At 38.7% G+C, this 12,618-nt stretch overlaps 1 protein-coding gene across 1 annotated transcript in view; it reads right to left on the bottom strand.

Annotated features, from left to right (window-relative positions):
- Window positions 1–12,255, bottom strand: part of LOC140544335 (very long chain fatty acid elongase 6) — a 14,290-nt gene extending 2,035 nt beyond the window's left edge. Inside the window, exons 1-3 of the mRNA XM_072667839.1 lie at window positions 12,133–12,255; window positions 2,222–2,353; window positions 311–462 (exon numbers count right to left, since the gene is read on the bottom strand). Of these exons, the coding sequence (XP_072523940.1) occupies window positions 311–462; window positions 2,222–2,353; window positions 12,133–12,215 (367 nt within the window). The 5' untranslated portion in view covers window positions 12,216–12,255. The remainder of the gene's footprint in view (window positions 1–310; window positions 463–2,221; window positions 2,354–12,132) is intronic.
- Window positions 12,256–12,618: the final 363 nt, after the last annotated feature.

Raw genomic sequence — 12,618 nt, 5'->3', positions numbered from 1 at the left:
AAAACAAGCTCAGCGAGTCCTAGGTGAGTTTACACCTGGCTCTTCATGTGCTCAAGTGAAATCTGATGCAAACGGTTTAGAGTGATGATCACACACACAGGGGTTGCAAACAAAACACAGGTGGCTTAGATAAGAAGGCCATCAGCCAGGGAGGAGCAGAGGGTACAAGACCTATGTTTGGTGTCCACTACTGAACAGTGTGATCTTCTTCAAGTAGTGTTCTGACCCGGGATGAGAAGGGTGTGAGGGGGAGGCTTCTGACTACGTGTGTGTGTGTGTGTGTGTGTGTGTGTTTGTGTGTGATGCCTACCGAGTTCAGGTGCCTTGCTGAGGGTGAATGCATATGCCCAGAACTTGCTGACAGGGGCGCTGTAAAAGTCGGTGTCACAGACAGTCTGTCTGAAGCCGCTGGAGCTGTAAATGTGCAGCATGTAGGATCCTGTACGGATCGCTCCGAAAATACTGAGGAGCAAACGCAAAACCAGCCATCACACACACACACACACACACACACACACATATATATATACTCAATAGAACCTCAATAATCCAGAGGAGTGGACATTTAGTCCTACACATATCTCTCTATATATACACACTACAGACATACACTATACGGACAAAAGTATTGGGACATCTCCACATTCCACCTACAGGGCCTTTTATCTCACTCCGTTCTAACCCCACAGGCCTTATTAATATGGAGCTCTACCAGCAGCAGCAGCAGGTCTGGAGCTCTGCTGCAGTTACTGAGTCAGTTGGAGGCTTTTCTGCACTCTGCTCTGAGCTCAGCACTCGGCCCTGACCCCGCTCTGTAACTTTACGTGGTCTGACAGACACTCGGTGGACACTGAGCTGCTCTCTGTGAGCTGTTCCTCCTAAACTCTTCCACTGTTCAATAATAACACCACTGACAGCTGATGGAGGAAGATCTAGGAGGGAGGAGATTTCACCAGCTGACTTGTTGTTGTTGGTGCAGCGGTGTCTCCTATTACATACAGAACCACGCTGGAGTTCAGTGAGCTCTTCAGAACCTCCCGTTTATTTGTTACTAATGTGAGATGTTCATTAATGTGAATATTAAAAGAGTAGAAACCCAATCAGGACCCTTGATCAGTCCTTGATTAGTCAGAGCTGTTTCAGGAAATATTAGACAGATGGTGCCAATGTGATGGCTGATTGGCATATCTTCACAAGGGGCTACAGAGCTACCACCACCATGTTTAACACTGTATAATTTATGTATAATATTCTCCCAGGGATTTTCCAGAGCAAAGAGGACGAATAGCATCACAACATGCCACAAGACTATGATGCATATTGTGAAATGAATCAGGCCATGGCTTCATACGTGTTTTATATGGACTATTTAAAATGTCTTATCTATTTCACAACCCTCAACAGAGCATGTCTACTATGAAGATACCAACTTAAGCCAGTGTGCTAAATGTTGTGCCACTGAAGCGTCATACCAGCCTCCACTCCAAGAAATGTTGGGAAGCAAAACAACTGGCTGTAACCTCAGCTCACCCTATGAACCCTATGAGGAGATATGGCCTGCTGTAAATGTGTTCCTAGTTATAGGCATGTCTCTGTCCGTCACACACGGTCACCTCATTATGTAACAGATGGTCATCCTGTTGCAGTTTTACGACAGCCCTTTCCTGTTCACAACAAAAACCTCTAAATCTGTCTTTATCAAACAAACAACACCTGGCCCAACCTAAAGAGGAACAGGGGAAAACCTCAAACTACACATTAAGGCACTGGTTTAATCATCACCAGGTTGTGGGTTCGATACCCAGGCTTGCTAAACTGTCACAGTTGGGCTCTTAAACAAAGCCCTTAACCCTCTCTGCTCCAGGGGGCACGAAACTGACCCATACCGCCTTCTGACCCCAGCGTTTTTAGCCAGGATTCTAGACTCCTTTCTACCAATGACTTAAGCGTGCACCCGTGACATTGATTAATTGAACAGAACCTTCTGGGGCAGCCGTGAGCACATGCCCAATGCTGAGCGTAGGCTAGAGGGGTATAAAGCCCCCCAGCAGTGGGCTGTGGGGTCTCTGGAGGGATGATGGAGGATGAGTGTCCACATACCTTTGGACATATAGCATATCATATGATTGTCTGGCAGTTAAACATTGAACAAACATCTGAGAGGTCAAAGGTGTAGAAGGGTGCAGGTGTTAGCTTACCTCCTGTACCTGAGTTCACTCACCTGAATACAGCCAGACTGAGTGACCAGAGCATGAGAGGACGGCGTAGGTCCAGCTTCTCCCTCTCCCTCATGAAGAACCGGCCAAGGAAAATGACAGTAGCATACAGCCCACAGAACATGAACGACGTCGTCCTGTAACACACAAACACACACACACACACACACACACACACACACACACACACACACACTACATGATTCACCCTATTTGAAGTTAGCTCTGGTGATCAGTTTCTGGGCCCTGGTTTTGCTAAGGTTGCATTTCAGTGCAGAATTTGCTTTACAAAATGGATATTAATGTTATTAGAGCTTCATACTGGATATTAATGATATTAGAACTTCATACTGGATATTAATGATATTAGAACTTCATACTGGATATTAATGTTATTAGAACTTCATACTGGATATTAATGTTATTAGAGCTTCATACTGGATATTAATGCTATTAGAGCTTCATACTGGATATTAATGCTATTAGAGCTTCATACTGGATATTAATGTTATTAGAGCTTCATACTGGATATTAATGCTATTAGAGCTTCATACTGGATATTAATGTTATTAGAGCTTCATACTGGATATTAATGCTATTAGAGCTTCATACTGGATATTAATGCTATTAGAGCTTCATACTGGATATTAATGCTATTAGAGCTTCATACTGGATATTAATGCTATTAGAGCTTCATACTGGATATTAATGTTATTAGAGCTTCATACTGGATATTAATGCTATTAGAGCTTCATACTGGATATTAATGCTATTAGAGCTTCATACTGGATATTAATGCTATTAGAGCTTCATGCTGGATATTAATGTTATTAGAGCTTCATACTGGATATTAATGCTATTAGAGCTTCATACTGGATATTAATGCTATTAGAGCTTCATACTGGATATTAATGTTATTAGAGCTTCATACTGGATATTAATGCTATTAGAGCTTCATACTGTATATTAATGTTATTAGAGCTTCATACTGGATATTAATGCTATGCTATATGATATTAATGCTATTAGAGCTTCATACTGGATATTAATGCTATTAGAGCTTCATACTGGATATTAATGTTATTAGAGCTTCATACTGGATATTAATGTTATTAGAGCTTCATACTGGATATTAATGCTATTAGAACTTCATACTGGATATTAATGCTATTAGAGCTTCATACTGGATATTAATGTTATTAGAGCTTCATACTGGATATTAATGTTATTAGAGCTTCATTCTGGATATTAATGTTATTAGAGCTTCATTCTGGATATTAATGTTATTAGAGCTTCATACTGGATATTAATGCTATTAGAACTTCATACTGGATATTAATGCTATTAGAGCTTCATACTGGATATTAATGTTATTAGAGCTTCATACTGGATATTAATGTTATTAGAGCTTCATTCTGGATATTAATGTTATTAGAGCTTCATTCTGGATATTAATGTTATTAGAGCTTCATTCTGGATATTAATGCTATTAGAGCTTCATACTGGATATTAATGTTATTAGAGCTTCATACTGGATATTAATGCTATTAGAGCTTCATACTGGATATTAATGCTATTAGAGCTTCATACTGGATATTAATGCTATTAGAGCTTCATACTGGATATTAATGCTATTAGAGCTTCATACTGGATATTAATGTTATTAGAGCTTCATACTGGATATTAATGTTATTAGAGCTTCATACTGGATATTAATGCTATTAGAGCTTCATACTGGATATTAATGCTATTAGAGCTTCATACTGGATATTAATGTTATTAGAGCTTCATACTGGATATTAATGTTATTAGAGCTTCATACTGGATATTAATGCTATTAGAGCTTCATACTGGATATTAATGCTATTAGAGCTTCATACTGGATATTAATGCTATTAGAGCTTCATACTGGATATTAATGTTATTAGAGCTTCATACTGGATATTAATGCTATTAGAGCTTCATACTGGATATTAATGCTATTAGAGCTTCATACTGGATATTAATGCTATTAGAGCTTCATACTGGATATTAATGTTATTAGAGCTTCATACTGGATATTAATGCTATTAGAGCTTCATACTGGATATTAATGCTATTAGAGCTTCATACTGGATATTAATGTTATTAGAGCTTCATACTGTATATTAATGTTATTAGAGCTTCATACTGGATATTAATGCTATGCTATATGATATTAATGCTATTAGAGCTTCATACTGGATATTAATGCTATTAGAGCTTCATACTGGATATTAATGTTATTAGAGCTTCATACTGGATATTAATGCTATTAGAGCTTCATACTGTATATTAATGTTATTAGAGCTTCATACTGGATATTAATGCTATGCTATATGATATTAATGCTATTAGAGCTTCATACTGGATATTAATGCTATTAGAGCTTCATACTGGATATTAATGTTATTAGAGCTTCATACTGGATATTAATGTTATTAGAGCTTCATTCTGGATATTAATGTTATTAGAGCTTCATACTGGATATTAATGCTATTAGAACTTCATACTGGATATTAATGCTATTAGAGCTTCATACTGGATATTAATGTTATTAGAGCTTCATACTGGATATTAATGTTATTAGAGCTTCATTCTGGATATTAATGTTATTAGAGCTTCATTCTGGATATTAATGTTATTAGAGCTTCATACTGGATATTAATGCTATTAGAACTTCATACTGGATATTAATGCTATTAGAGCTTCATACTGGATATTAATGTTATTAGAGCTTCATACTGGATATTAATGTTATTAGAGCTTCATTCTGGATATTAATGTTATTAGAGCTTCATTCTGGATATTAATGTTATTAGAGCTTCATTCTGGATATTAATGTTATTAGAGCTTCATACTGGATATTAATGTTATTAGAACTTCCTACTGGATATTAATGTTATTAGAGCTTCATACTGGATATTAATGTTATTAGAGCTTCATACTGGATATTAATGATATTAGAACTTCACACTGGATATTAATGTTATTAAAACTTCTTACTGGATATTAATGCTATTAGAACTTCACACTGGATATTAATGTTATTAGAGCTTCATACTGGATATTAATGTTATTAGAACTTCATACTGGATATTAATGTTATTAGAGTTTCATACTGGATATTAATGTTATTAGAGCTTCATACTGGATATTAATGATATTAGAGCTTCACACTGGATATTAATGTTATTAGAGCTTCATACTGGATATTAATGTTATTAGAGCTTCATACTGGATATTAATGCTATTAGAGCTTCATACTGGATATTAATGCTATTAGAACTTCATACTGGATATTAATGTTATTAGAGCTTCATACTGGATATTAATGTTATTAGAGCTTCATACTGGATATTAACGTTATTAGAGCTTCATACTGGATATTAATGCTATTAGAGCTTCATACTGGATATTAATGTAATTAGAGCTTCATACTGGATATTAATGATATTAGAACTTCATACTGGATATTAATGTTATTAGAGCTTCATACTGGATATTAATGCTATTAGAGCTTCATACTGGATATTAATGCTATTAGAACTTCATACTGGATATTAATGTTATTAGAGCTTCATACTGGATATTAATGTTATTAGAGCTTCATACTGGATATTAACGTTATTAGAGCTTCATACTGGATATTAATGCTATTAGAGCTTCATACTGGATATTAATGTAATTAGAGCTTCATACTGGATATTAATGTTATTAGAGCTTCATACTGGATATTAATGTTATTAGTGCTTCATACTGGATATTAATGCTATTAGAGCTTCATTCTGGATATTAATGATATTAGAACTTCACACTGGATATTAATGTTATTAGAGCTTCATACTGGATATTAATGATATTAGAACTTCATACTGGATATTAATGTTATTAGAGCTTCATACTGGATATTAATGTTATTAGAGCTTCATACTGGATATTAATGCTATTAATTCTGGATATTAATGTTATTAGAACTTCATACTGGATATTAACGTTATTAATTCTGGATATTAATGTTTTAGTAATGTAAAAAAAAATTAAATTTTAAACCTTCACATTTCACACTCAGATTGACTTTAGGTCAAAGGCAGGAAAACCAGCAGCACTGCAGTCAGACATACGTGAAAGATGGAGCTGATCACAGTGATGTAAACAAGACCAAGACCAGGGCAAAGGTGAGACCCATCAGCCTTATCACACACCGGACCTGCAGACGTCTATTTCAGTTCACAGAGTGGCACAAAGGTGCACTGCCATGCACATCTAAGGCTCTGTGGGTTTCAGTACCAACACTGACACACTCATTCCAACACTGATTTCTGAACAGTTCATTGTTTTCTAGGGTTGTGCTGATCTATTGCAGCAGATCGGAACCAGGATCGAAATCCAGCTCTATATTAATAGATCAGTTATCGGCTATTAAACCCGATCCTTTGTTTTTACCACTGTGTTCTAGCAGGTGTCCTCTAGGCACCAACAACCGGACATTATTCCCAGCCTGCAGCAGTGAGGAACGTTCTCAGAAGGTAACAGAACAGTATAGAGATGTGAAACTATTTTACACTGGATTTTACACTATTTTACACACATTAGAACCTAATGTAATAAATGTGGTTCTAGAGCTCGGACTGTGTTTTCGCTGCTTTTCCTCCAGACGTTTGTCTATTTTCTGCTCTTGTGGGGAATCACGCTTCCACCAATTATCGCTTGAAGGCCACAGGCTTTTTAATCACAGTTTACCATCTTTCAGCATGATGATGAACCAGGTCACAAAGCAGAGGTCTGTTAAACCGGTTTCATGAACATGACAATGTGTTAGTGTTCATCACTCTGAGGAGGACACAGCGAGAGGGCAGCAGCACTATCCGGTAAGACTCAGGATATTAAATAATAAATAAATACAGTCTTAAAACTATGCTATAACATGTGGGTTCTGTCAGCTGTCGCCGGTGCCGTAAACCAGCCAATCAGAGTCCCATCAAGTTCTCCATAAAATTAAAATCAGTGAATTAAATTTTAAGGTCAAATAACAGGGTGGTAAACAGGCTTGAAACTGAAGCACTCACTACACGACTTCTCTGGACTTCTATTAGTATCCAGTATTATCTCTTCCTAATTACAATATAATGATAAACCATGATAAAAACTTCAGCACCTCCCTGCAGCCGACTGTTTAAGCCCTTTCTCTCCTCAGGTGATCCTGGAAAGTACAATACACGTGGACTTCGGATGTCTCCTCTGAAAATGATTTCATCATTTTTTATTTATTCACCCTCCTTCACGAGGACACATCATGCAGGAGTTGCAACAGGGCTGATCTAAATCATAAAAAGGTTATTTTTAATAATAAAACGTTTCACTTAAATCATTTAATACCTTGAACCTGTTTATCAATCTTTAACTAGACACTAATTAACAGTTTCTTAATCAGCTATTAATAAACACAGCAATACTAATCTAGGCCTGTAATCTACCACCTCACACTGATCCACAGAGCCAGAGAGAGCAGAGTGAGGTCACTGCAGGTCACACTCTGATGCCTTGGAAGGGCCGAACAGTCTTGATAAAATTCTGTATCAGAATATTTTCTGAATTGATCATGGTCACACACTTTAAGGTGATATTTAAGTTAATTAATTAAGTTAATTAATTACCAATGACAGAGTTAACTAGTTACAGCTTATACTCATCTATAATTAGCATGTGTAAGTAGGCTGTGAGCACTCTCCCCTTCCCCACAGGAAGACTCACACAGCTAACCACATCACGTCACACGGTGTGAGTGTGTGCAGTTTCAGGATAGGCCTGTTACAGCATCTGACCACATTCATACTATATCCTATCCAGCATTTCTGGAAATATCAGCCTGTATACCCACCCATTTCCACCCATACCCACTTACACCAACACCAACCCATACACCATCCATATCCTTCCATATACCACCTATACCCACCCTTACATCATCCAAACCCATCCATACACTACCTCTACCCATCTACATCATCTATACACCACCCATACCCATCCATACACTACCCATACCCATTCACACCATCCATACACCACCCATACCCATCCATACACTACCAATACCCATCCCTACACTACCAATACCCATCTACATCATCTATACACCACCCATACCCATCCATACACTACCCATACCCATTCACACCATCCATACACCACCCATACCCATCCATACACTACCAATACCCATCCCTACACTACCAATACCCATCTACATCATCTATACACCACCCATACCCATCCATACACTACCAATACCCATCTACATCATCTATACATCACTCATACCCATCCATACACCACCCATACCCATTCACACCATCCATACACCACCCATACCCATCCATACACTACCTATACCCATCTACATCATCTATACACCACCCATACCCATCTATACACTACCTATACCCATCCATACACTACCTTTACCCATCTACATCATCTATACATCACTCATACCCATCCATACACTACCAATTCCCATTCACACCATCCATACACCACCCATACCCATCCATACACTACCAATACCCATCTACATCATCTATACACCACCCATACCCATCCATACACTACCAATTCCCATTCACACCATCCATACACCACCCATACCCATCCATACACTACCAATACCCATCCATACACTACTTATACCCATCTACATCATCTATACACCACCCATACCCATCTATACACTACCTATACCCATCCATACACTACCTTTACCCATCTACATCATCTATACATCACTCATACCCATCCATACACAACCTATACCCATCCATACACTACCAATTCCCATTCACACCATCCATACACTACCTCTACCCATCTACATCATCTATACACCACCCATACCCATCTATACACAACCTATACCCATCCATACACTACCAATTCCCATTCATACATCCATACACTACCTCTACCCATCTACATCATCTATACACCACCCATACCCATCCATACACTACCTATACCCATCTACATCATCTATACACCACCCATACCCATCCATACACTACCTATACCCATCTACATCATCTATACACCACCCATACCCATCCATACACTACCTATACCCATCTACATCATCTATACATCACTCATACCCATCCATACACCACCAATTCCCATTCACACCATCCATACACCACCCATACCCATCCATACACTACCAATTCCCATTCACACCATCCATACACCACCCGTACCCATCCATACACTACCAATTCCCATTCACACCATCCATACACCACCCATACCCATCCATACACTACCAATTCCCATTCACACCATCCATACACCACCCATACCCATCCATACACTACCAATTCCCATTCACACATCCATACACCACCCATACCCATCCATACACTACCAATTCCCATTCACACCATCCATACACCACCCATACCAATCCATACAGTACCAATTCCCATTCATACATCCATACACCACCCATACCCATCCATACACTACCTATACCCATCTACATCATCTATACATCACTCATACCCATCCATACACCACCCATACCCATCCATATACTACCTATACCCATCTACATAATCTATACACCACCCATACCCATCCATACACTACCTATACCCATCTACATCATCTATACATCACTCATACCCATCCATACACCACCCATACCCATCCATATACTACCTATACCCATCTACATAATCTATACACCACCCATACCCATCCATACACTACCTATACCCATCTACATCATCTATACATCACTCATACCCATCCATACACCACCCATACCCATCCATATACTACCTATACCCATCTACATAATCTATACACCACCCATACCCATCCATACACTACCTATACACATCTACATAATCTAAACATCACTCATACCCATCCATACACTACCAATTCCCATTCACACCATCCATACACCACCCATACACTACCTGTACCCATCTACATCATCTAAACATCACTCATACCCATCCATACACTACCCATACCCATCTACATCATCTATACACCACCCATACCCATCCATACACCACCCATACCCATCTACATAATCTAAACATCACTCATACCCATCCATACACTACCAATTCCCATTCACACCATCCATACACCACCCATACACTACCTATACCCATCTACATCATCTATACACCACCCATACCCATCCATACACTACCCATACCCATCTACATCATCTCTACACCACCCATACCCACCCATACCCATTCACACCATCCATAAAACACCTATACCCATCCATACACTACCTATACCCATCTACATCATCTATACACCACCCATACCCATCTATACACTACCTATACCCATCTACATCATCTCTACACCACCCATACCCACCCATACACTACCCATACCCATCTACATCATCTATACACCACCCATACCCATCCATACACTACCAATTCCCATTCACACCGTCCATACACTACCTATACCCATCCATACACTACCTATACCCGTCCATACACATTCACACCCATCCATACCCATCCAGGTGCATGCAAACACATGGTCACACCGTCCAAAGCTGAAAAGTCCATTGCTGTGAACAGCTAAACGAGTAAAACACTTTTAAGTAAAAGACAGGGGTGCCAAGACTTTTGCATGTCACAGTGGTAGTGTTTGATCTGCTACTTCTATTCTTCTAATGAGGTGGTGAGTATTTCAGTATTTTACTGCAGTTACAGCACCTTTACTGGAGGACACTGTAGTATGACTTCCTCCACCCACACCTGCCAAACACCTGCATGAAACCCTTCATCTGTGCAGGTGCACACACCGCTGTATAAGCGTGTTATTACAGTGTTATTACAGTGTTATGCCTTGTTTCAGTGTTATTACTGTGTTATTACAGTGTTATGCCTTGTTTCAGTGTTATTACTGTGTTATTACAGTGTTATGCCTTGTTTCAGTGTTATTACAGTGTTATGCCTTGTTTCAGTGTTATTACTGTGTTATTACAGTGTTATTACAGTGTTATGCCTTGTTTCAGTGTTATTACTGTGTTATGCCTTGTTTCAGTGTTATTACTGTGTTATTACAGTGTTATTACAGTGTTATGCCTTGTTACAGTGTTATTACAGTGTTATGCCTTGTTTCAGTGTTATTACTGTGTTATTACAGTGTTATGCCTTGTTTCAGTGTTATTACTGTGTTATTACAGTGTTATGCCTTGTTTCAGTGTTATTACTGTGTTATTACAGTGTTGTGCCTTGTTTCAGTGTTATTACAGTGTTATGCCTTGTTTCAGTGTTATTACAGTGTTATGCCTTGTTTCAGTGTTATTACAGTGTTATGCCTTGTTTCAGTGTTATTACAGTGTTATGCCTTGTTTCAGTGTTATTACAGTGTTATTACAGCGTTGTGCCTTGTTACAGTGTTATTACAGTGTTATGCCTTGTTTCATTGTTATTACAGTGTTATTACAGTGTTATGCCTTGTTTCAGTGTTATTACAGTGTTATTACAGTGTTATGCCTTGTTTCAGTGTTATTACAGTGTTATGCCTTGTTACAGTGTTGTTACAGTGTTATGCCTTGTTTCAGTGTTATTACAGTGTTATTACAGTGTTATGCCTTGTTTCAGTGTTATTACAGTGTTATTACAGTGTTATGCCTTGTTTCTGTGTTATTACAGTGTTATGCCTTGTTTCAGTGTTATTACAGTGTTATTACAGGGTTATGCCTTGTTTCAGTGTTATTACAGTGTTATTACAGTGTTATGCCTTGTTTCAGTGTTATTACAGTGTTATTACAGTGTTATTACAGTGTTATATCGTGTAGCTGCTCGTTAATAGAGCCACTTCTGAAAGGCTGAGATTTACTCACCAGTTCTCTTGAAACCACTGAAATGCGACTTTTTCGTCAAACTTCTGCTCGAAGGAGAGCAGCTGTCGCAGTGTGCGGTTCATTGCTGCGTGTTTACTGACCCGCTGACCCCGGAGGACTCACTTTACCCACTCTAACGCCTAAAGCTGCGGACTGCGCCGGGCTGGACAGTCTCCTCATTAACGAACCGGGCGAGCAGAATTCGGGGCGGGAGACGGACAGCTGCTGCAACCAATGGGATAACAGCGTGGGCAAATTGGGCGGGATGAGACAGGTAGCACCGACCAATCGCGCGCTTTCGCGAGAGCTTTGACGGCTCTGGTTGCTTTCAAAATAAGAGTAGCGGCGTGCAGCCGTATAGTATCCATATATTTAACTAATTCATTAATTTACTCTTTTATTTATTGATTTTTACATTATTAATAGCATTGCTATTAATATTAATATAAGTATATAAAAGCATGCCGGGGTCATCCGCCCTTAATC

The sequence above is a fragment of the Salminus brasiliensis genome, chromosome 22 (assembly GCF_030463535.1).
Source record: "Salminus brasiliensis chromosome 22, fSalBra1.hap2, whole genome shotgun sequence".
Taxonomy (NCBI): Eukaryota; Metazoa; Chordata; class Actinopteri; order Characiformes; family Bryconidae; genus Salminus; species Salminus brasiliensis.
The sequence above is the reverse complement of the archived record's forward strand: the minus strand, read 5'-3'. Positions and strand labels throughout refer to the sequence as shown.